This window comes from Colletes gigas, unplaced genomic scaffold, assembly GCF_013123115.1.
Source record: "Colletes gigas isolate AHSC1104 unplaced genomic scaffold, ASM1312311v1 Colletes_gigas_Sc00009, whole genome shotgun sequence".
In the NCBI taxonomy this organism is placed as follows: Eukaryota; Metazoa; Arthropoda; class Insecta; order Hymenoptera; family Colletidae; genus Colletes; species Colletes gigas.
In genome coordinates, this window is record NW_025106638.1 from 6396568 (window position 1) to 6421868 (window position 25301).

Consider the following 25301-nt stretch of genomic DNA (forward strand, 5'->3'; position numbering starts at 1 on the left):
GTGGTATCTATTATTAATAAATTAAATATTAAAATATTGATATTATACTCCTCTCATTAAATTAATGTATACAGCATGTTTATGGTCTATTTACAAGTTTGATATATAACAAAATAGCTTATAATAACATAACTCTTATGCTTTTAACTTGTTCAGGATGGGTGTTGTAAATTTATAGTGAACATATGTGTAAATGTATGATGCTCGTCTTGAAAGTGTTAAATGTTTCTAAGCAGTTATGATAGCCTCGTCCCATGGACCATAAATATTATCCTTATATGTCTGACATCGTACGTACCAACACGGACAAATAAAATGTAAAAATACTATGGACACAATAAAGACGTAAGAAATCGTTAACGAAATAAACAAAAGAAAGTATAAAGTACTGAATGTTAAAACAGTTGAAATAAGTATTTTGTTACTTAACTTATACATTACAAATGGTAATAAAACGAAACATTGTACAGCGACTGTGAGAAGAGAAAAAGCATGCAACGGGGATGCTAATCTGGATGCTAACATTAACGAACCAAAAATTGAAGAGGTTATGGACAAAGAGTCTGATAAAGAAATCTGTAGAGATCCGTACTTACTAAATATTAAATGAGTTAAAAACATTAAGATCGTCATAGCATAAATTGTGTCCGTACTAATGGTTTCGGTCAAAGTCTTTAAAACAGGTGATAAAATATAACCAAATGTGAGAAATATTAACGCGGTTCTAAAATCTTTTGTTAATTTTGTGAAAGTATTTTGTTCTTTTAAACAATATACGAAGTAACCAAACATCGTTAAAATTATGCTCGATACAAGGATGATATTAGGACTGGCCCATTCTTTGTTTAACCAGATAAATATAATAACAAAAAGAATTACAATGTTTAATTGAATACATATGCTGGCTCCAAATATTACTGCTTCCGTTAATGTTACGTTATTTGGATTTATATTCTTGCGTAACTGTTCCAAGAACGAGCTATCCGTATAATTGTCCGGCAAGCCATAATTTTCATACAGCTTTTTCTGCCATTGCGACCCCAATGCCATGATATGTTTTGTACTTGACAATTAGTAAAATTTCAATGATGTTCTAAGTACGTGCACAATTTTGATATACAATATATAAAAAAACTTCCTTTATCGATTAAATACGATTGTTGGAACTGTAAATAACATACAGAGTACTGTAAAATATGTAAATAAACATTCGTAATATGATATTACTTTACCTATAGATATATGTATAAATCTCGAACATTCTTATTCTTACAAATATCTAACATCGAATCTTGAACATTTAATTTTAATATTTTAAGTGTTATAACTAAACGGTGATTAGTTTTCTCTGCATTATACGTGTCTTAACTTGTAATTAATGGTTTATGCTCGTCCGACATACGACATAAACTGAACAGAAAAACTAAAAATTTGAATTGATTTTGAATTATATTTTGTTATAATCCTACATTTTTAGACACTGAAATCAGTAAAACCTTATAAATATGCATCTTTTTTAGAAAAGACGATCTTAAATAAACTTTCCAGAATCGAAGTAATTGAGAGAGATCTGCTGGAGATTTTTATGTATCAAAATGATTGAATTGTAAAATATAACCCTAAAATGAAATTTCTTGAATTTAATCTAATTCATCGATAAAGTTCAATTCGTGATACGAATGATATGATATCTTCGTCGTTATTTGTCGTCACATAACCAACAAATGTGCAGCCATACTGTTCGTTCCGTTGCATTTCAATGCTGTAAAAAAAAAGTGCGTGGCAAAAATATGGCTGAAATTTGGAACAACTGAAATATATATGCTACGTTTTAAACACAATACTTCACTTTCTTCTTTGAAATTATCATTTACGAAGAACCAATGCGCGGTATACATGTTATTTGAACGTTGATCGTTTCCGTATACATAAATATGCTTAGATAAATAAATTATAGAATTGTTTTTTAAATATTTCTTATATTTAAGCTATTCTTATTTCATACACTTGTTCATGTAATGTTTTCAGCAACGTGAGCATTGCGGTTCTATTATTTTGATGTTTGAAAACAATGTAACTTTTTCATCAGATGGAATAAATGTAGCAATAATACACGTGCACATGGTAATAAGGTTCAATAACCAACATTTTGACTCTGGTTACAAGATCTATTCATGGATTAAAATATTACTAAAATGAGAATAATCAACTCTATGTATTTATATACGTTAGCATTATGCTATTCATTGTACTAAATTTTTATGTTGTACTTATATATTGAGTTTCATTTAGTAATGTAATTATTATGTTGTACTTAGCCATACCAATTTTATATCTGATTTCATTGCATTGTATGGCTTTCATATTGTACTATACAATATATTTAACACAGAATGTTTATACGAGTAATGTTCGATACTAATTTTCTACAAAAAGTAAAGTTGATCTTCTACAAACATAAAAACATTGGCTAACAAACCATTTGCAGGTGTATTATTGTTATGTTTTTTTCTACCTGGCAATTTTAATTTACTTATTGAATTTTTTTGTAATTTTGTCATTTATGAGATATTTATTTGGACATTTATGGAAATATCTCGTATAACTGTTCCACTTGTGCTCTTAAGTTACGTATTACCTTCTGTATAATTATATTTTTTTTATTGCAGAGTGTTACTGGCAGAAAATTCTAAAGCAACATGCAGAAATTTAGACGAGCTCAAGTACAAAATAAAATAGCTATTAAGAAACATTTGGAAGCTAATGTTTATTTAGAATCATCAAGCGAGGATGAAAACGACACAAACGAAGAGAATATAGAAGATGTAATTGGCAAAGTGTTATCTGCCTACCAAGGAAGAGGAGAGGATGCAGAAAAGATTTTATCATATTTAATAAATATTTTTCAATCTGGTAGTGCTGTTTGCTTAATATGTATTTCGACTGTAAAGAGAGCAGACGCGGTATGGCAAATTTGTATTAGTTCAGAGTTTACATTTTTAGCTTAAAATGCGGTTTAAGATGTGTTCTAAATAATGAATGTAAATGTTGAATGTTTCAGATCTGGAATTGCAACAAGTGTTTTGCTTTTTTACATTTATCTTGCATTCTACATTGGATACAAGATAGTTTGAGCGTTAAACGTAAAAAAGGTATTACACCAGTCTGGGCATGGTAAGTAACACTATAAAGAAAAAGAAAGAGATAATTACAGAGATAAACAACTTTCGATCCGATATTCGTTTGATAAAGATAAAATTTTGTCTGTGCCTCCTAAATTGTATACCTATGTTTTTTAAACTTCACTTTTTCGTGGACCTGGGTTTCAAGAGGGGAATACAATTATCTGCCAACCTGAATTTGAGAAGTACTGTTCTATATAATTTAAGTGTTGTACTACTGACTGTATTAAAAAATTTTGTTCTAGCCCAAAATGTCGCATGGAATACGAGCATGATGAAATTCCTCGTGCCTACAAATGTTTCTGTAAAAAGGTCATAGACCCTGCATTTCAACCATGGAATATTCCACATTCTTGCGGAGATATCTGTGGCAAGCCCTTGAAACCAGAATGTGGTCACAAATGTGTTTTGCTTTGCCATCCTGGCCCGTGTCCACCGTGCGCGAAAACGGTGTCGTTTAAATGTTTTTGTGGCAAACAATCGCCTCAGCTGCGACGATGTAACGCCAAGGAATGGAGTTGTAACACCTTGTGCAATAAAAAATATGAGTCTTGTTCGCATAATTGCAAGGAAGTGTGTCATGCAGGGAAGTGTCCCCCTTGTCCGGAAACATTATTGCTCGAGTGTCATTGTAAGAGCAACACGGATATAAGACAATGTTCCGAGGGTGCGTGGATTTGCGAGAAACCATGTCGCAGACCTTTATCTTGCAACGTTCACGTTTGCCAGAGCACATGTCATTTACCCGGTGACTGCGAGGCTTGTCCTTTGGAAAAGAACAGAACGTGTCCTTGCGGGAAAAAGCGTTACGTTGTTTCCTGCAGACAGGAAAAGTTACCCACGTGCGGGGACACGTGTGGTAAATTGTTGGATTGCAGTTCGCACTTTTGTAACATGAGGTGTCACACAGATCGGTGTGGACAATGCTTGGAGGTGGTCACAAAATCGTGTCGATGTGGCAGTTATCAAAAGGAGATTGCTTGCGGTAAAGAATTTCATTGCAATAAGAAATGTACCCAAGTACGTCTCTGTGGGAGACACTTGTGCAACAGAAAATGTTGCGACTGTTTGGCCAAAAACACGTCCAACGTATGTGAAAAGGTATGCGAGAACACTTTAAATTGTCGTAAACATAAATGTTCTGCTCCCTGCCACAGTGGTCCATGTTATCCGTGCGAACGTACCGACGTTATTCAGTGCAAATGCGGATACAACAAAATTACGGTACCGTGTGGCGTTACGAAAAAAATAAAACCCCCACCGTGCAATAAGCCGTGTAAAATACCGCCGATTTGTCATCATCTGAAAAGAGAAACGCATAAGTGTCATCAAGGTCCGTGTCCACCTTGTAAAAAGGTTTGCGATTTGGTGTACAAACGGTGCGGCCATTCTTGCGTTGCTGTTTGTCATACGAAAGTGTGGGTACAGGTGAACAAGAACGACATGAAAGCTCGACCCACGGGACCATGGGATATACAGAAAGAGATCATGCAGCTGAAGACACTGCCTTGTCCACCATGCGAAGTATCAGTACCGGTTACATGTTTGGGAGGCCATGAGACGCGCCCGTGGCCTTGTCACATGGCCAAACCCACCTCTTGTGGAAGACTCTGCGGAAGAACGTTACCTTGTTCAAATCATACTTGTGAATTAATTTGCCACAAAGTACCGTCCGCCATGGATGATAAGGATAATACTGCGTGCATGGAATGCGAACAGCCATGTGTATTTTCTCGGCCGCAAGGCTGTACACATTTGTGTCCAAAACCATGTCATCCCGCGCCATGTAATCCTTGCAAACAATTAGTTAAAATTTTATGTCATTGTGGCATAAGCACGCTGTATCGAAGATGCGTCCAACTAACATCGGCAACGATAGAGCAACGTGACGAATTGCTCAAATGTGGAAATCAGTGCCCTAAAAATGTAATTGAACCGTTTGAACAACTATTGTATTTGCAAACATGTTCAACGTTAATTCTATTTACTATTATTGGATAATCAATTTTTGTTGCAGTACCCTTGTGGACATCGATGCATCGCCGACTGTCACCCTGGTCCGTGCAAGAACGGAAACGAGTGCAACAAGAAAGTGAAATTATTCTGTTCGTGCAAACGTATAAAGAGAGACATAATCTGCTCGACGGTACAGAAGCAGCAAATTCATATACAATGCGACGACATTTGTAAAAAGTTAAAGAACGAGAGAAGCCAAGCAGAGGCTGTTTTACTGGAGCAAAAACGTCAGGCCGAAGAAATACGCAATCAGGAGGAAATCGAAAAGTTCGAACGGAAATTCAAACCACGTCGCAAGGGAAAGGACAAGTTCGATAAGAAACAGTTACAGAGAGAAACAAGTAACAACTATTGGAAATATTGGATTTTAACAATTTTAATCTGTATAATAGCTATAGGAATATTTTATGCGTGTGTACAAGAGTCGTGAACAATTTTTCGAAATCGCTTACATAGGCTAATAAGCATAACGTTGTTACAAAACTTTTTTCACAATCCGACTTGACAAATTCATTTCTACGTTTTGTTTATTCCGTTTTAATTTAATCCGTTCAGTATAGAGAAGTACTAAACGTATTTTAATATATTTTTGTAATCTTCGCAAGAAATTTTATGAAAATGTATCATTATTATTTTATGCAATTTGTGCCATAGAATTAAAAAACAGTCCAAAGAATTTTATTTTAATATTAAATGGTTGTACGAATATATTTTACAAAATACATCATACAAATTTTTGTTATTCGATTGTCCGTCAAATTTTTCGCGACAGAACAGACGAGATATACAATATCGCTCATAAGCATTCGAACGATCTTTAAAGTTGGGAAAAATACTGGTTTGTTGATATTTACTTTTTACATTTTCAAAATTTTGTATTTACACTATTATGATTATCAGCCCGCCATTTTCTTCGTGGGCTCAGAAACGTAACTAACTTCAGTTCAAATCACACATGCCAGATACGCGTACGTGAGCTCGTGGAGTTTCGGAAAGTCGACAAAGGCAAACTGACGCATGCCCTCTTTCTCGATTCTCCGAAGCTGCCCGAAGTAATTTCGGATCGCCTCGTGGGAGTCGAGAGAGAAAGGCTCACATTTGCCTTCTCGCTCTAAACAACTGAAATCCGACCTCCCGTCAACGGCATACGATTTGGATTCTCGAGCCGAGATTCTCGACTGCCCAGGCATTTTTACTTTCCGACCTATGTAGGCGCACATAAGCAAAGTACCCATAATGAAAAAAAATGTTGTAAAATTTATTTTACGGAAATACACGTTTTAAGACCTCCTGATCATATTTTAATTATTGAAAAAAAAGACATTTTTTTTTATTCCCATGTATGAGCACACATATGTATATTATTAATACGATTGAATATAAATAGCTGAATGAATTTAAATGAAATTTTACATTTAAGTTTTATGTTCTCATTTCAAAGGCGTGTGGACGGATTCAAATACGTGAACACTAAACGGAACGATGTAATTATATTACTTAATATTTACTAACTATTTAACATAAAGAACATAAAAGAAAGACATAAAACGTAAACGTAAAAGATCATAAACGTAAAACTGTGATTGCTCTCGACTAACGTTCGATACAGAGTGACATTCCTGCAGTCAAAGTCGACCCTTCCTTATTCCTATCTTATAATAATGATCTAAACAAAACGCACGTTCGAGACGCAGTCTCTAAAACGTATTTCAGCTTAAACCTAAACACCTCACTCGATACCTACTCTAGCTTAGACTAAACACTGCTATCGACGCAAACGATAACGGTTCTCCTAGCCACACACATACACTCCTTACAGATTATACCTCTTGTTTCATAGTTGTTCCGATATATAGGCATAATGTATAAAAAATCTTTTAAATGTTTCATATAAATCTTAGGACGAATTAAATTTTATATAAAAAAAATTATATAAACTTTTTCTCTATCTTCTCTAGAAAAGAAAACATTAAATGAAATCTTATACATTACATGCTTACTTAAATCGCATTGAAAACGAATACCACAAATGTTTTAGAATAATGTGCAAAATGTGATTGCGATTTTCGCTAAGACAAATTGAAAACTCGTTTCTAACAAGGAAAAGTTGGAATGGTACCAGGTTTTGGGTTAGGTTTTACTTTGAGATATTATTAAAGTTATTACAGATACTTATTTTCAGAAATAGAACTATGTTCACCACTAATCAGCGTGGCGTGAGTGATGAGGTCTTTGCCTGCAAGTTCCGAACTTGTTCTGCTCTGCTGGTTCGAACCCTGCTTGAACTTTTTTTTTTTATTTTTTCAATCATACTTTAAGCGTACACTAAATATGACATTATATTTTTGTCTGACCTTCGAATATTTTTTTTTAAAGTTAAATTTAACCGATTACATTTAACATATGTTATTTTCAATGTACGAAGTACATGAATCTGGATGGTACTTTTCACAAAAACAGTCAAAACATAAAAATTTCAAGCACCACGTACATTTACTGAAAGTTTTGTTTTCACAGAAATTACAAAATTTTGTATTTAACTCTGATGGAAAGGCCGCTTCATTTACATTGATAAAATGTGAACGATTTTCGGATAGTCGTACCTTGTAGCTCGTACTTTTTACCTTATACTTCAGGTAAAAAGGGATATAGCTGGGAAAAACAGTTTTATGACATTACCTGCTAACTTATGTTACTGTTCTACAATGAAACGCTATGTTTTGTACCTTTAAAAATATTCGACTATGTCCTTTTAAAATTTAAGATACAACCCATACTTTGTATTAAACTGGCAAACGGGATCACTTTTCCTTTGTTTCTAGTTAGTTCTATTTAGTTCGTCATAACCAATTGATACGGTTATTTCAAAACAATCGAGGAAAATCATTATTAATTAATTTCTGCAATTATTAATTCTACTGTTTTGTTTATGTTATAAAAGTAAGAACTCTTCTTATTGAAAAATACCACAGCGTGCACAATACTGGTAAAGAGTGGAATCTCATTTTAATTTATTAATTTTCAATCTTAAAGTATTTTGATTTTCAAAAATCGTATTAATAATATACATATGTGTGCTCATACATGGGAATAAAAAAAAATTTCTTTTTTTTCAATAATTAAAATATGATCAGGAGGTCTTAAAACGTGTATTTCCGTAAAATAAATTTTACAAAATTTTTTTTCATTATGGGTACTTTGCTTATGTGCGCCTACATAGGTCGGAAAGTAAAAATGCCTGGGCAGTCGAGAATCTCGGCTCGAGAATCCAAATCGTATGCCGTTGACGGGAGGTCGGATTTCAGTTGTTTAGAGCGAGAAGGCAAATGTGAGCCTTTCTCTCTCGACTCCCACGAGGCGATCCGAAATTACTTCGGGCAGCTTCGGAGAATCGAGAAAGAGGGCATGCGTCAGTTTGCCTTTGTCGACTTTCCGAAACTCCACGAGCTCACGTACGCGTATCTGGCATGTGTGCGTGTGCACCCGGCGGTGCTTTTCTGGCATCTCTGGTTAAATGTTAACTATTGAAAAACCTGTGCTTGAAGTAATTTCGGATCGCCTCGTGGGAGTCGAGAGAGAAAGGCTCACATTTGCCTTCTCGCTCTAAACAACTGAAATCCGACCTCCCGTCAACGGCATACGATTTGGATTCTCGAGCCGAGATTCTCGACTGCCCACTCCAGGCATTTTTACTTTCCGACCTATGTAGGCGCACATAAGCAAAGTACCCATAATGAAAAAAAAATGTTGTAAAATTTATTTTACAGAAATACACGTTTTAAGACCTCCTGATCATATTTTAATTATTGAAAAAAAAGACATTTTTTTTTATTCCCATGTATGAGCACACATATGTATATTATTAATACGATTTTTGAAAATCAAAATACTTTAAGATTGAAAATTAATAAATTAAAATGAGATTCCCCTCTTTACCAGTATTGTACACGCTGTGGTATTTTTCAATAAGAAGAGTACTTACTTTTATAACATAAACAAAACAGTAGAATTAATAATTGCAGAAATTAATTAATAATGATTTTCCTCGATTGTTTTGAAATAACCGTATCAATTGGTTATGACGAACTAAATAGAACTAACTAGAAACAAAGGAAAAGTGATCCCGTTTGCCAGTTTAATACAAAGTATAGGTTGTATCTTAAATTTTAAAAGGACATAGTCGAATATTTTTAAAGGTACAAAACATAGCGTTTCATTGTAGAACAGTAACATAAGTTAGCAGGTAATGTCATAAAACTGTTTTTTCCCAGCTAATATCCCTTTTTACCTGAAGTATAAGGTAAAAAGTACGAGCTACAAGGTACGACTATCCGAAAATCGTTCACATTTTATCAATGTAAATGAAGCGGCCTTTCCATCAGAGTTAAATACAAAATTTTGTAATTTCTGTGAAAACAAAACTTTCAGTAAATGTACGTGGTGCTTGAAATTTTTATGTTTTGACTGTTTTTGTGAAAAGTACCATCCAGATTCATGTACTTCGTACATTGAAAATAACATATGTTAAATGTAATCGGTTAAATTTAACTTTAAAAAAAAATATTCGAAGGTCAGACAAAATATAATGTCACATTTAGTGTACGATTAAAATATGATTGAAAAAATAAAAAAAAAGGATTTGTTTTGGCAGGGTTTGAACCTGCAGAGCAGAAGAAGTTCGGAACTTGCAGGCAAAGACCTCATCACTCACGCCACGCTGATCAGTGGTGAACATAGTTCTATTTCTGAAAATAAGTACCTGTAATAACTTTAATAATATCTCAAAGTAAAACCTAACCCAAAACCTGGTACCATTCCAATTTTTCCTTGTTAGAAACGAGTTTTCAATTTGTCTTAGCGAAAATCGCAATCACATTTTGCACATTATTCTAAAACATTTGTGGTATTCGTTTTCAATGCGATTTAAGTAAGCATGTAATGTATAAGATTTCATTTAATGTTTTCTTTTCTAGAGAAGATAGAGAAAAAGTTTATATAATTTTTTTCATATAAAATTTAATTCGTCCTAAGATTTATATGAAACATTTAAAAGATTTTTTATACATTATGCCTATATATCGGAACAACTATGAAACAAGAGGTATAATCTGTAAGGAGTGTATGTGTGTGGCTAGGAGAACCGTTATCGTTTGCGTCGATAGGAGTGTTTAGTCTAACAAGGGGAGGTCATACCCTGTCAACCTGGGATTTCAACCAAATTTGGCAGAGTTGTTGGGGCTGATGTCCAAACGCATTCTGTAAAATACTAGACGTTTATGGCCAGCCATTTTGTTAAAAAATGGCATTAAAGTTTAAGATTTCGAAGTTGTCGGATCGACGTTTTTTTTTTTTTTAATTGTAGGTCTCGAAGAGGGGAACACAAAAGTCCAATACATTTTTGCCGTAACATCAATAGTTTAAACAAAAATTTGAGTTTTTGTGACGGGATAAATGCATATGTACCGTGTAGTTGGAGCGTATTTTCAACAGTCATGGTAGCCGTGGAGTTAGCGTCGAGGAATTCGGGTTGGAAGACTGGGGTTCGTGTCCCCGGAACTAGAACATTTTGTTTTTTTTCTTTTCTTCGCTTATTTTTGAATTTTTATTTATTTTTAATTTTAATTTTTAATATCATGGAAAAAGATGGCTGTTACAAATAAATAAAATACTATTATGGTTATAAATGTTTATTTTCACACATACTTACAAACATATTCTCATATATATTTACATCTCACGTATAAATAAATACAAAAATTAGATATTTATTTCATACGGGTTTCGCAATGCATTGTATGATTTTTATCATAAAAACAGGAAAAACATAATGGTTTCATACACCAAGTGCATGTTATAAATGCTTGTTCTGTACAGCATTTTTTATTTCTTAGGTCGTGTGGAAAACATACTTGATTCACGTTACAAAAGATTTCTTTTTTATGATTCGGAGGGGTGAGTTTAGACGCATACCATGCATATTTAATCATGTCGGTAAAAATTGGAGCAGATAATTGATAATGGATTATGGAATGTAATTTTATTATATCCTGTCTATTGGTTAATTCTCTGTTTTCGCGGATTAATGTTAGGGCGTTTTGGAGTCTTGAAAGAAAGTTCTTAACCTGTCTAAAAAAATACACGTCACACGGTTGGCAAATGGGTGTACATTTTGGTGGTATCACTTTTAACGTGCAGGTAGCCATATTTTTATCTTCCGGATCATAAAAGATCCTGTCATATAATGCTGGATTTGTTTGTCCACCCCACGAATCGATGACTAATAAGAATTTATTTGCTTTTACGTAAGGTTTTAATATATTTTCCAAAAATAATTGATAGGTATCAGATTGCAATTTCCCTGACTTTGTGCAAGTGACATGTACATTGCCTAATTCCTCTTCTTGTTTTCGAACATCTACTGCTACCCGTGGTCCAAAAAATGCTGTACAGAACAAGCATTTATAACATGCGCGTGGTGTATGAAACCATTATGTTTTTCCTGTTTTTATGATAAAAATCATACAATGCATTGCGAAACCCGTATGAAATAAATATCTAATTTTTGTATTTATTTATACGTGAGATGTAAATATATATGAGAATATGTTTGTAAGTATGTGTGAAAATAAACATTTATAACCATAATAGTATTTTATTTATTTGTAACAGCCATCTTTTTCCATGATATTAAAAATTAAAATTAAAAATAAATAAAAATTCAAAAATAAGCGAAGAAAAGAAAAAAAACAAAATGTTCTAGTTCCGGGGACACGAACCCCAGTCTTCCAACCCGAATTCCTCGACGCTAACTCCACGGCTACCATGACTGTTGAAAATACGCTCCAACTATACGGTACATATGCATTTATCCCGTCACAAAAACTCAAATTTTTGTTTAAACTATTGATGTTACGGCAAAAATGAATTGGACTTTTGTGTTCCCCTCTTCGAGACCTACAATTTAAAAAAAGAAAAACGTCGATCCGACAACTTCGAAATCTTAAACTTTAATGCCATTTTTTAACAAAATGGCTGGTCATAAACGTCTAGTATTTTACAGAATGCGTTTGGACATCAGCCCCAACAACTCTGCTAAATTTGATTGAAATCCCAGGTTGACAGGGTATGACCTCCCCTTGTAAGCTAGAGTAGGTATCGAGTGAGGTGTTTAGGTTTAAGCTGAAATACGTTTTAGAGACTGCGTCTCGAACGTGCGTTTTGTTTAGATCATTATTATAAGATAGGAATAAGGAAGGGTCGACTTTGACTGCAGGAACGTCACTCTGTATCGAACGTTAGTCGAGAGCAATCACAGTTTTACGTTTACGTTTTATGTCTTTCTTTTATGTTCTTTATGTTAAATAGTTAGTAAATATTAAATAATATAATTACATCGTTACGTTTAGTGTTCACGTATTTGAATCCGTCCACACGCCTTTGAAATGAGAACATAAAATTTAAATGTAAAATTTCATTTAAATTCATTCAGCTATTTATATTCAATCGTATTAATAATATACATATGTGTGCTCATACATGGGAATAAAAAAAAATGTCTTTTTTTTCAATAATTAAAATATGATCAGGAGGTCTTAAAACGTGTATTTCCGTAAAATAAATTTTACAAAATTTTTTTTTCATTATGGGTACTTTGCTTATGTGCGCCTACATAGGTCGGAAAGTAAAAATGCCTGGGCAGTCGAGAATCTCGGCTCGAGAATCCAAATCGTATGCCGTTGACGGGAGGTCGGATTTCAGTTGTTTAGAGCGAGAAGGCAAATGTGAGCCTTTCTCTCTCGACTCCCACGAGGCGATCCGAAATTACTTCGGGCGGCTTCGGAGAATCGAGAAAGAGGGCATGCGTCAGTTTGCCTTTGTCGACTTTCCGAAACTCCACGAGCTCACGTACGCGTATCTGGCATGTGTGCGTGTGCACCCGGCGGTGCTTTTCTGGCATCTCTGCATTTAACCATGTGTTACGTCGGGATTCCGTCGGCATTGGCAAAATAATTTCCCTAGACTGCTGCATTTTCTTTACACGTGTATTATAACAAAAAAAGATTGAAGATTAATTTTCGCCACGGTCTTATTCTTTTTTGAGTCAATAACATCATATGTGAGACGAAAATGCATTAAATGATAAGTATATTCTGTGCTTAATCTGTGGTTCTATATTTTATCGAAGAGGTCGCCACGTATATTTTAATGGAGATTTATGAGATGTTAGGTCTATCGTATAATTTGTCCGTGACTCAAATAGAGTTGTTTGGGAGTTTGGGAGTTGTTGTTGGTGAACATTGGCGAAGTTTATTCTTTGAGAGAGATTTTGTCTCTCTATTAACTCTGGTGTGTTGACAGTAAATAAAGATGTCAGTCCCATCAGTTTCGTTATCAACCAGAAACAAAAAGCATTTCTTGGGTGTACCGGCACCTTTGGGATACGTTGCGGGTGTTGGAAGAGGGTAATACAGACAAAACAATATTCTTTAATTAATCTAACCTCCTTTCATAATGCATAACACATTAATTTATCGATGTTTAGAGCTACTGGATTCACAACCAGATCTGATATTGGTCCAGCTCGAGATGCTAATGATGTATCGTAAGTATTTGATGTAATGTAATAATGTAATAGTATGTATAATCATCCATATATTTAGTCAAAATTACCTGTCTCTTTCAATACTTTGCTCATAGGGATGACAGACATGCTCCACCTACAAAACGAACAAAAAAGAAGGAAGAAGAAGAAGAAGACGAAGAGGATTTAAACGACTCGAATTACGATGAATTTTCTGGATATGGAGGGTCGCTTTTTAGTAAAGTAAAATAGAAGTTATTCAAGAAATTAACTTTTTATATTGCTTAAACCTTCTTATTCGATGCATGAATTTTCTATTTTATCTAATAAGGTGTACTTTCTACATCTTTATGATGAACGTCCAACGGACTAGTCGTCACGCTTTAAACAATTTAATTCTTCGCAGGATCCATATGATAAAGACGACGAAGAAGCTGATGCCATTTATGAAGCTATCGACAAGCGAATGGATGAAAAACGCAAAGAGTATAGGGAAAAGAGGCTCAGAGAAGAACTAGAAAGGTATCGTCAAGAACGTCCTAAAATTCAACAGCAGTTTTCAGACTTGAAACGAGAATTGGTAAATGTAACCGAGGAAGAATGGAAAAATGTTCCAGAGGTAGGCGACGCTAGAAACCGGAAACAACGGAATCCGCGGGCTGAAAAGTTCACGCCATTGCCGGATTCTGTGCTCGCAAGAAACTTAGGGGGTGAAACATCCACCAGTATTGACCCATCGAGCGGTCTAGCATCTATGATGCCCGGTGTAGCGACTCCCGGAATGTTGACTCCTACAGGAGATCTAGATCTAAGGAAAATTGGACAGGCTAGAAACACTCTAATGAATGTTAAGCTGAACCAAGTTTCTGATTCCGTGGAAGGACAAACTGTTGTCGATCCAAAGGGTTATCTTACCGATCTGCAAAGTATGATTCCGACGTACGGTGGCGATATCAAGTAAGTTTACAAATAAGTGTTATATCGATAAAGTTTCTCTAAAAATTAAAAAATTCATAAATATTTTCATTTTGTTACAGCGACATCAAAAAAGCTAGATTGTTGTTGAAGTCTGTAAGAGAAACGAATCCCAATCATCCACCAGCATGGATCGCATCGGCCCGTTTAGAAGAAGTCACAGGGAAAGTACAAGCTGCGCGAAATTTAATAATGAAAGGGTGCGAGGTGAATCCTACGTCGGAAGACTTATGGCTGGAAGCAGCTAGACTTCAACCACCGGATACGGCTAAAGCGGTAATTGCACAATCAGTGCGACATATACCAACGTCTGTTCGAATCTGGATAAAGGCGGCCGATTTAGAGATGGAAACAAAAGCGAAAAGAAGGGTTTATCGCAAAGCGTTGGAGCATATTCCAAACTCGGTGAGATTATGGAAAGCGGCAGTTGAGTTGGAGGAACCGGAAGATGCGCGCATTTTGCTTAGCCGAGCGGTTGAGTGTTGCCCAACCAGCGTAGATCTATGGCTTGCTCTCGCTAGATTAGAGACCTACGACAATGCAAGAAAAGTGCTTAACAAGGCAAGAGAGAACATTCCAACCGATAGGCAAATCTGGACTACCGCAGCAAAATTGGAAGAGGCAAATGGAAATAAACACATGGTGGAAAAAATCATTGATCGTGCGATATCCTCGTTGAGCGCAAACGGAGTTGAAATCAACAGGGAACACTGGTTCAAAGAAGCTATGGAGGCGGAGAAGGCTGGCGCAGTTCATACGTGTCAAGTCATCGTTAAAGCAATCATTGGTTTTGGCGTAGAAGAAGAAGATAGGAAACATACGTGGATGGAGGATGCGGAAGCTGTAAAATCGATATTATTTATAATCTATAGTTGTATTTAATTTGACAAAAATAATAATTTATTTGCTTAATTTATTTCAGTGTGCCCAACAAGGAGCTTTGGAGTGTGCCAGGGCTGTCTATGCTTATGCATTATCAACGTTTCCTAGTAAAAAATCAATTTGGCTACGCGCTGCGTATTTCGAGAAAACTTATGGAACACGAGAATCTTTGGAATCTTTGCTCCAAAGAGCAGTTGCCCACTGTCCCAAAAGCGAAGTACTTTGGCTCATGGGTGCAAAATCTAAGTGGTTGGCTGTAAGTAGAATTAGTAGAACTTAAATTACGTGTTAATATTTTATACGGTTTATGTTTAAATGTGCTATTTCTTTTTTTTACAGGGTGACGTTCCAGCTGCCAGAGGTATTCTGTCACTCGCATTTCAAGCAAATCCTAATTCGGAGGAGATTTGGTTAGCGGCCGTAAAGCTAGAATCCGAAAATTCCGAATATGAGAGAGCTCGACGGTTACTTGCGAAAGCGAGAGCGTCTGCACCAACTCCTAGAGTGATGATGAAAAGCGCGAAATTAGAATGGGCTTTGAACAATCTTGACGCAGCGTTACTCCTTCTGAAAGAGGCTCTGGAGGCGTTCGACGATTTTCCTAAGTTATGGTTAATGAAGGGACAAATTGAAGAACAACAAGGAAATTTGGATAAAGCTCTAGACACGTACAATCAAGCTGTAAGTATTCTTTTGCAGTTAAGTTAAATTCAATCGTTGTTCATGGATTTTTGTCCGCCTCGCAGATCAAGAAATGTCCAACTTCGATTCCACTGTGGCGTTTATTGGCACAACTAGAACACAGGAAAGGCCAAGTTACCAAAGCTCGATCGGTTTTGGAAAAAGCGCGTTTAAAAAATCCGAGGAATGCTGAACTCTGGTTAGAGGCTATCAGAAACGAATTGAAAAGTGGTGGTGTTAGGGACATGGCTAATACGCTCATGGCGAAAGCGTTGCAAGAATGTCCTACGTCGGGTTTACTTTGGGCGGAAGCAATCTTTATGGAACCACGGCCACAAAGGAAGACTAAAAGCGTTGATGCTTTGAAGAAATGCGAACACGATCCTCACGTGCTTCTCGCGGTATCAAAGTTAGTATATAAATGGTTTTTTCATCAATTTAGACATAGGGTAAATATTTACTTTAGGAGACACCACTGACTTCAGTGAATGGTCAAAAGACACCTTTGGTAGAAATAATATATTATATATTCTATATCAGCATTTGATGCCACAATATCGTATCAATCTCGAAGTGGTTAATAGGGGTAATGGTGAAAAAAAATATACATTACATGTTCCAGATTGTTTTGGTGTGAACATAAAATTACGAAGTGTAGAGACTGGTTCAACAGAACGGTGAAAATAGATCCAGATTTAGGAGATGCATGGGCATATTTCTACAAGTTTGAACTTTTAAATGGAACAGAAGAGCAACAAGAAGACGTGAAGAAACGATGCATTGCCGCCGAACCTCATCATGGTGAAAACTGGTGTAAAGTATCCAAGAATATAGTGAATTGGTGTTTGAATACAGATCAGATCCTAATATTGGTAGCAAAAGATCTACCAATTCCAATATAATATTTGAGTTGACGAGTATGCACTGTATATATTTTTTAAGAGTTTATGTACGATAGTAAAATAAACATTCTTGTATATATGTTGAGATAAAAATTATTTATAATGGTTGCAAACTGGAATAAAAAAAGTAACGGTATTGCAACCACAGACTAGGTATACTAGTAGATCTTTCACCTTATGGGCTTTCGTGGCCCAATCTGACTGTCATACCGAGGTTCGGTACCGAGCTGAAAATTCTGAGGTGATTTTAGCGTCCTCCTCTCATGGATGGCGATCAGTTGAAAAACTATTCACTGAATTAGTATTGATGAGCAGCAGCTGCAGTGTGTGTGTAAGGTAACGTTGCGAATGACACGAAAATAGTAATGGGGTTTCGAGACCCCTTAAAGATGGGCCAAAAAAATCCATTGGGTGAAAGATCTACCCGTATACGTAGTCTGTGGTGGTAAAAACTAACCTAGTGAAGAAGCTTTATATTTATGATGACCTATGTAAGGCGGATCGCAGCCAATTTGCTAATATTGTTTAGTTTTTAATTAATATTTGCATTACCCAGCTAAGAGTGACACGATTATTAATTAAACGCTAAATAATATTAACCAGGTCTCACCACGTAGGGGTTGCTGCGAGTGAAGACCCAAAGGGAGATGGATCAGATGAATGGACTCCAAGTTCCATCGATCTCCCTTTCGCAATTTTACAATCTGAATGACTAAACTAAAAAGATAGAAGGAACCGAAGCCCCTTCGATTTTCTAGTTTAATTGTGCCAAGTAATTATTTGGTTTAAACGACGGCGGGAGGATGACTAGTGGCCACACTGGTTCGTCGTTTCTAGTGTCGACGTCGATGCACTCAATTATGCCAAATCTAGTCACACTGCGTGCACAAACTTCGACTTTTATGTTTTCTTACGTATGGTGAGGTTAATATATAAACATATGTAGTAGAAATGTGCTGTACTTAATATAATATATGAACGTGTTTTATGTGCAGTAAAATTTTGTTGTTGATAGACATAATCACAAACGAAAGTTCTTTTACTAGTGTGTCAATGTTATGTAAATGTAAAACAAAATGTTAGCATCCTCGACAGAGCACTTAGTCAATTTGAAAAAACCCATGACAGATGCTGTAAAATCACCGTTAATTTTCGAAATATTTTATGAATGTCAAACGACAAAAGCTAGAGCAGGAAGAATGACTCTCGTTCATTACCCCGTGGATACGCCGGTATTTATGCCAGTAGGAACACAAGTAAGTTAAACTGTAAAATATTTATTTAACACTATTCTATTGTTAATGCTAATATTCTAGGGTACTTTAAAAGGCTTACTTCCTCAACAATTAGAACAATTGAACTGCCAAATTATTCTTGCAAATACTTATCACCTTGGAACAAGACCAGTAAGTCAAATCTGCTGTTAAAATAAATTCTTTATATTAAAATGTTAATTGTATGAAATCTAGAATATGAATTTGTTTAAAATTGTTTTCCAGGGCCTTAATGTTATACAAAAGGCTGGTGGATTACATAATTTCATGAATTGGAGAAGGGCTTTATTAACTGATTCTGGTGGTTTCCAAATGGTGTCTTTATTAGAACTTGCTAAAATTACAGAAGAAGGTGTCAAATTTAAATCACCATACAATGGTAGTTAAAATTTAAAAACATATTTATATTTCGCTATGTAAAAAATAAGGAAAAATTCAATAATTCTCTAATATTATTTTTTAGAATCTGATTGCATGCTGTCGCCTGAGCACTCTATACAAATACAAAATGCAATAGGTGCAGATATAATTATGCAACTTGATGATGTAGTTTCTAGTACGCTAACAGGACCAAGGGTAGAAGAAGCAATGCATAGGTTGTTGTCTAAAGTGTAAACCATTTATGACACATGAGTAACTAAATTTTTAATCGTTATTGAATCATGTTTATTACTTAATATGTAATTTTAGGACAACGAGATGGTTAGATAGATGTTTATCGGCACATGAAAGATCAAGTGAGCAGAGTGTATTTCCAATTGTACAAGGAGGTCTTGATCCTAAGCTTAGAACAGAATGTGCTAATAAATTGATTAAACGCAAAGTCAATGGTTATGCTGTAGGTGGATTAAGGTAACAATTCGTGGATTAATGTCAATAACAAAAATAAAAATAAAAATTATTTTGTTATTGGTTGTTATTAGTGGTGGAGAAAGTAAACATGATTTTTGGAAAATGGTACATATTTCCACAGATGTACTTCCAAAAGATAAACCACGTTATTTAATGGGTGTTGGATTTGCCATTGATATAATTATTTGTTCTGCATTGGGAATAGATATGTTTGATTGCGTATTTCCCACAAGAACAGCGGTATCTATGACCATTAATTAATTATTCAAAAGAAACAATAAAAATATTTATTCAAAATGTGATTGATGTCATTTATTAATGGATATGTATTTTTTTCAGAGATTTGGCTGCGCATTAGTACGTACAGGTCAACTTAACTTAAAGCAGATTCAATATCATAATGACATGAGACCAATAGATGAATCATGTGAATGTAATACATGTAAAATATATACACGTGCTTATCTTCATCATATTGTAACGATAGAGACAGTTGCATGTCATTTACTATCCGTTCATAATATTGCATTTCAAATGAAATTAATGCAAGATATTAGACGAAGTATTATGGAACAAAATTTTCCGAAATTTATACAACAATATATGTTAAATTTATATCCAGATAAAAATTATCCTTCATGGATAATTAATGTCTTAGAAACTGTTAATGTTAAATTATTATAAAACGGGAGACGAAGTTAATTTTTATAAATATACTATAAATAAATACTTAATTTTCATAAAAAAATAGACTTTTAATTAATTTTATTTTATATATATCCGATAAAAACACGATTCACAAAATTTATACAAGGTATTTCAATATCTATTATACAACCAAGAAGGGGGTGATTTACATGAAGAATAATTTCATTTAAAAGCAATGTAAGCCTCAAATTTTTAAGTCATAAGTGTTTTTGTTTCAATTTTAAACATATCTATCTATTTGTCAAGATTATTAACTCTATATTAGGCATACATTATTAATAATATAAATAATTTTATCACATAAAATCATCCGAATCATATCCAGTATTCTCTGTGTTTGATATCATGTTGGATGAATTGAATAAGGAATTGTAACTTCTAAAAAATAAATATAAAAATGTTAGTTTTATAGAATTTAAGAAAGAAACATTTTGCAGTAACAAAACAATAACAGAAATTTGCAACTTGCCTCATCTCTGCCTCCTCTTTCCTTTGTTTCTCTTCTGCTTTTTCCTTTTCTTTTTGTTCCCTTATAAGTTTCTTTTTATCTTCTCGTTCGTTTCTGTCTCGCTGTTCTCTTTGTGCTTTAAAATCTACTTGTTCCGAACGTTTAGTTTTATTCAAACGATTAACAATATTATTTATTCGTTTAGAAACATGCATTTTACGAACATCTTTATCTTTATGGAAACCAACTTGTCCTACTACCATGCCCTGAGTCTTTTTTAAATTGGACCACATTGTATATACTACGTCGACATCATTTATTTTATTACCATCAATGCTATTTGCTTTTACTAATTGTGCAGCATCTTCTAAAACAGTGCTTGGTATATCATCTATTGTTTGCCCCTATAAATTACATATAAATATATAATGTACAAAATATTAGTAACATATATTATGATATATACTAGTAACAACAGGAAGAACTTACAGGATGAAGACGTAGATATACATGGGCTGACGAATATTTATCCACGTGAAACCAAACATCTTCCGGCCATCCCCATTTTATAAGATTTTCGTCTATGAAAGCATATATTTAAAATACTATACATTAGGGGAACATAAATTTCTCTAAATAATAATAAACTTTAGTATTTCCAACTCACTCTCGTATTTATCAACTCCCATAAATAATGTTACTGGTGGTTGTACAACTGTAATTTTAAATTAATCATTATTCGAACCTTATTATATTTATTATGCTTATTATTACAATATAATAAGAAAAACTTTGAATGTGTACTATAAATATAAAGTAAATAACACAGTTTATGGTAATACCTTCACTCGTAAAATAATAAACCATTATTACGAAAAAAATTAGATTAATCACGTGTTATGACAATATTTGTCAAACTTCAAGCCAGTACTATAGAAACTTGCGATGTAAAACGTTATAATACTGCACAGTTAATTTGTAAGAGGATCATCGTAAACAAAACCACGAGACTGAAAACAGCCAAACTCAAAACAGCGGGGAGCTACTGAGGGGCGAGGGCATTGGATTTGTCGCGAAGTTACCATGTACGTAACTGTATAGCCATACTGCCACAGCTGACTTTAGTACTAGCACTACTAGCCATGTTGAACAAGAAACAGTAAACTCGCGAGAGTCTAATTTTGCACTTGATAGAAAGAGTACGCATGATTCGTTCTATTATAGAATTGGCTGTGATATGGCGCTAAAATTTGAATTAGTAGATTGGCACTGGGAACGCCACATTTTATCAATGTCATTTCACCAATCGGAAGACTTCTTCCAATCTTGCAATATATTCAATGTCTCCGTGTATATCATGGGTCAAAATGAAGAGGTAGAGTTCTATTATGTTTGAGTTGGGTATGAAGGAAGACAGAGATGCCAGAAAAGCATCGCCGGGTGCACACGCACACATGCCAGATACGCGTACGTGAGCTCGTGGAGTTTCGGAAAGTCGACAAAGGCAAACTGACGCATGCCCTCTTTCTCGATTCTCCGAAGCTGCCCGAAGTAATTTCGGATCGCCTCGTGGGAGTCGAGAGAGAAAGGCTCACATTTGCCTTCTCGCTCTAAACAACTGAAATCCGACCTCCCGTCAACGGCATACGATTTGGATTCTCGAGCCGAGATTCTCGACTGCCCAGGCATTTTTACTTTCCGACCTATGTAGGCGCACATAAGCAAAGTACCCATAATGAAAAAAAAATTTTGTAAAATTTATTTTACGGAAATACACGTTTTAAGACCTCCTGATCATATTTTAATTATTGAAAAAAAAAGAAATTTTTTTTTATTCCCATGTATGAGCACACATATGTATATTATTAATACGATTTTTGAAAATCAAAATACTTTAAGATTGAAAATTAATAAATTAAAATGAAATTCCACTCTTTACCAGTATTGTGCACGCTGTGGTATTTTTCAATAAGAAGAGTTCTTACTTTTATAACATAAACAAAACAGTAGAATTAATAATTGCAGAAATTAATTAATAATGATTTTCCTCGATTGTTTTGAAATAACCGTATCAATTGGTTATGACGAACTAAATAGAACTAACTAGAAACAAAGGAAAAGTGATCCCGTTTGCCAGTTTAATACAAAGTATGGGTTGTATCTTAAATTTTAAAAGGACATAGTCGAATATTTTTAAAGGTACAAAACATAGCGTTTCATTGTAGAACAGTAACATAAGTTAGCAGGTAATGTCATAAAACTGTTTTTCCCAGCTATATCCCTTTTTACCTGAAGTATAAGGTAAAAAGTACGAGCTACAAGGTACGACTATCCGAAAATCGTTCACATTTTATCAATGTAAATGAAGCGGCCTTTCCATCAGAGTTAAATACAAAATTTTGTAATTTCTGTGAAAACAAAACTTTCAGTAAATGTACGTGGTGCTTGAAATTTTTATGTTTTGACTGTTTTTGTGAAAAGTACCATCCAGATTCATGTACTTCGTACATTGAAAATAACATATGTTAAATGTAATCGGTTAAATTTAACTTTAAAAAAAAATATTCGAAGGTCAGACAAAAATATAATGTCATATTTAGTGTACGCTTAAAGTATGATTGAAAAAATAAAAAAAAAAAGTTCAAGCAGGGTTCGAACCAGCAGAGAGCAGAAGAAGTTCGGAACTTGCAGGCAAAGACCTCATCACTCACGCCACGCTGATTAGTGGTGAACATAGTTCTATTTCTGAAAATAAGTACCTGTAATAACTTTAATAATATCTCAAAGTAAAACCTAACCCAAAACCTGGTACCATTCCAACTTTTCCTTGTTAGAAACGAGTTTTCAATTTGTCTTAGCGAAAATCGCAATCACATTTTGCACATTATTCTAAAACATTTGTGGTATTCGTTTTCAATGCGATTTAAGTAAGCATGTAATGTATAAGATTTCATTTAATGTTTTCTTTTCTAGAGAAGATAGAGAAAAAGTTTATATAATTTTTTATATATAAAATTTAATTCGTCCTAAGATTTATATGAAACATTTAAAAGATTTTTTATACATTATGCCTATATATCGGAACAACTATGAAACAAGAGGTATAATCTGTAAGGAGTGCATGTGTGTGGCTAGGAGAACCGTTATCGTTTGCGTCGATAGGAGTGTTTAGTCTAAGCTAGAGTAGGTATCGAGTGAGGTGTTTAGGTTTAAGCTGAAATACGTTTTAGAGACTGCGTCTCGAACGTGCGTTTTGTTTAGATCATTATTATAAAATAGGAATAAGGAAGGGTCGACTTTGACTGCAGGAACGTCACTCTGTATCGAACGTTAGTCGAGAGCAATCACAGTTTTACGATTATGAGCTTTTACGTTTACGTTTTATGTCTTTATTTTATGTTCTTTATGTTAAATAGTTAGTAAATATTAAATAATATAATTACATCGTTACGTTGAGTGTTCACGTATTTGAATCCGTCCACACGCCTTTCAAATGAGAACATAAAACTTAAATGTAAAGTTTCATTTAAATTCATTCAGCTATTTATATTCAATCGTATTAATAATATACATATGTGTGCTCATACATGGGAATAAAAAAAATTTCTTTTTTTCAATAATTAAAATATGATCAGGAGGTCTTAAAACGTGTATTTCCGTAAAATAAATTTTACAAAATTTTTTTTTCATTATGGGTACTTTGCTTATGTGCGCCTACATAGGTCGGAAAGTAAAAATGCCTGGGCAGTCGAGAATCTCGGCTCGAGAATCCAAATCGTATGCCGTTGACGGGAGGTCGGATTTCAGTTGTTTAGAGCGAGAAGGCAAATGTGAGCCTTTCTCTCTCGACTCCCACGAGGCGATCCGAAATTACTTCGGGCAGCTTCGGAGAATCAAGAAAGAGGGCATGCGTCAGTATGCCTTTGTCGACTTTCCGAAACTCCACGAGCTCACGTACGCGTATCTGGCATGTGTGCGTGTGCACCCGGCGGTGCTTTTCTGGCATCTCTGTAGCGGCCTAAACAACCCTTAAGAAAATTTATGACCCTTGTGAGAGTAAACGAAACTCGAAGCGAAGTGTCGCGAGGCCCTGCTGCGTGTCAAGACCATTGAAACTCTTATCGGAAATAACTAATCGGTCACGGTCCGTAATAACTAAACAATAAACTAAAGGAACGATGGAACCTCGAAATCGACGCGGCCTTTAGAAAATAAACTAAGTATCTGAAAAGAAGTGCCTTCCTTTCTCTCTACCTTCCCCAGCTTGATCGCCCACGTTGAAAAATATACAATCGTATGTTTATTCCAATACGCTGGTCCGTTTGAAATTCGTTCTTAACTAAAACGCAGTTACATGATTCTGCACTCGACGGTGAATAATCGGGTTTCAGTTAATTCCCGTTGTGGCGCTATGTGCATTAAACTTACGTTCACGTGATAGCGTAACACTACAATTGGCTCGCAAGTCACTAGTTCGTCACCTCTTACCTGTTGCGGTCGCCGCCTGGCGCCGTGTAGCAGAAGCTCTGGGGGGCGCGAGGTTTAAATCAGATTACACGAATGTAATAGGAAAGGGAGACAAAGTGGAGTCCGCGCCAATTCTACGGTTTAAAAGTAGTTAGAGATTCTTTTAATGACTTCACTTCGGGTCATAGATTAGCCAATAATTTATTGGAGACGGATGTTTGGATAGTCGTGAACTCCCCTTTGATCCCTTCTCCTAGGGGTGTAATTCCAGGACTTGGGCCGTGCGCTATCGATTGCCGGAAACGGGCTGCGTGCAAAAGCCGATAACGGCCA

The 25301-nt window shown here is 34.9% G+C and overlaps 5 protein-coding genes across 8 annotated transcripts; 3 read left to right on the forward strand and 2 right to left on the reverse strand.

Annotated features, from left to right (window-relative positions):
• Positions 1-11: 11 nt before the first annotated feature.
• LOC122397262 (phosphatidylinositol N-acetylglucosaminyltransferase subunit C) lies at positions 12-2050 on the reverse strand. Its single transcript, XM_043396324.1, has 2 exons — positions 1233-2050; positions 12-1166 (listed from the first exon to the last, which is right to left on the reverse strand). The coding sequence occupies exon 2, from the start codon at positions 1048-1050 to the stop codon at positions 229-231; it is 822 nt and encodes a 273-aa protein (XP_043252259.1). The 5' UTR covers positions 1051-1166; positions 1233-2050; the 3' UTR covers positions 12-228.
• Positions 1266-5856, forward strand: LOC122397261 (NF-X1-type zinc finger protein NFXL1). The gene is made up of 5 exons (XM_043396323.1): positions 1266-1334; positions 2670-2963; positions 3062-3174; positions 3428-5108; positions 5200-5856. The coding sequence occupies exons 2-5, from the start codon at positions 2700-2702 to the stop codon at positions 5626-5628; spliced, it is 2487 nt and encodes an 828-aa protein (XP_043252258.1). The 5' UTR covers positions 1266-1334; positions 2670-2699; the 3' UTR covers positions 5629-5856.
• Positions 5857-13470: 7614 nt separating this feature from the next.
• LOC122397200 (pre-mRNA-processing factor 6) lies at positions 13471-17219 on the forward strand. The gene is made up of 9 exons (XM_043396194.1): positions 13471-13660; positions 13741-13800; positions 13896-14022; positions 14186-14736; positions 14817-15597; positions 15677-15892; positions 15976-16317; positions 16383-16726; positions 16940-17219. The coding sequence occupies exons 1-9, from the start codon at positions 13566-13568 to the stop codon at positions 17217-17219; spliced, it is 2796 nt and encodes a 931-aa protein (XP_043252129.1). The 5' UTR covers positions 13471-13565.
• Positions 17220-17451: 232 nt separating this feature from the next.
• LOC122397108 (queuine tRNA-ribosyltransferase catalytic subunit) lies at positions 17452-20031 on the forward strand. 4 transcript variants are annotated; one of them, XM_043395987.1, is made up of 9 exons: positions 17452-17555; positions 17823-18138; positions 18235-18475; positions 18536-18625; positions 18719-18872; positions 18957-19089; positions 19184-19345; positions 19417-19585; positions 19685-20031. In XM_043395987.1, the coding sequence occupies exons 3-9, from the start codon at positions 18296-18298 to the stop codon at positions 20027-20029; spliced, it is 1233 nt and encodes a 410-aa protein (XP_043251922.1). In that variant the 5' UTR covers positions 17452-17555; positions 17823-18138; positions 18235-18295; the 3' UTR covers positions 20030-20031. The 4 variants fall into 4 exon arrangements, with proteins under 4 accessions (XP_043251922.1, XP_043251925.1, XP_043251923.1 ...); XM_043395990.1 differs by having other exon boundaries at positions 18348-18475; XM_043395988.1 differs by lacking the exon at positions 17452-17555 and adding an exon at positions 17676-17710.
• Positions 20032-20199: 168 nt separating this feature from the next.
• LOC122397110 (coiled-coil domain-containing protein 25) lies at positions 20200-21586 on the reverse strand. Its single transcript, XM_043395991.1, has 5 exons — positions 21344-21586; positions 21169-21216; positions 20991-21082; positions 20523-20905; positions 20200-20431 (listed from the first exon to the last, which is right to left on the reverse strand). The coding sequence occupies exons 1-5, from the start codon at positions 21366-21368 to the stop codon at positions 20350-20352; spliced, it is 630 nt and encodes a 209-aa protein (XP_043251926.1). The 5' UTR covers positions 21369-21586; the 3' UTR covers positions 20200-20349.
• Positions 21587-25301: the final 3715 nt, after the last annotated feature.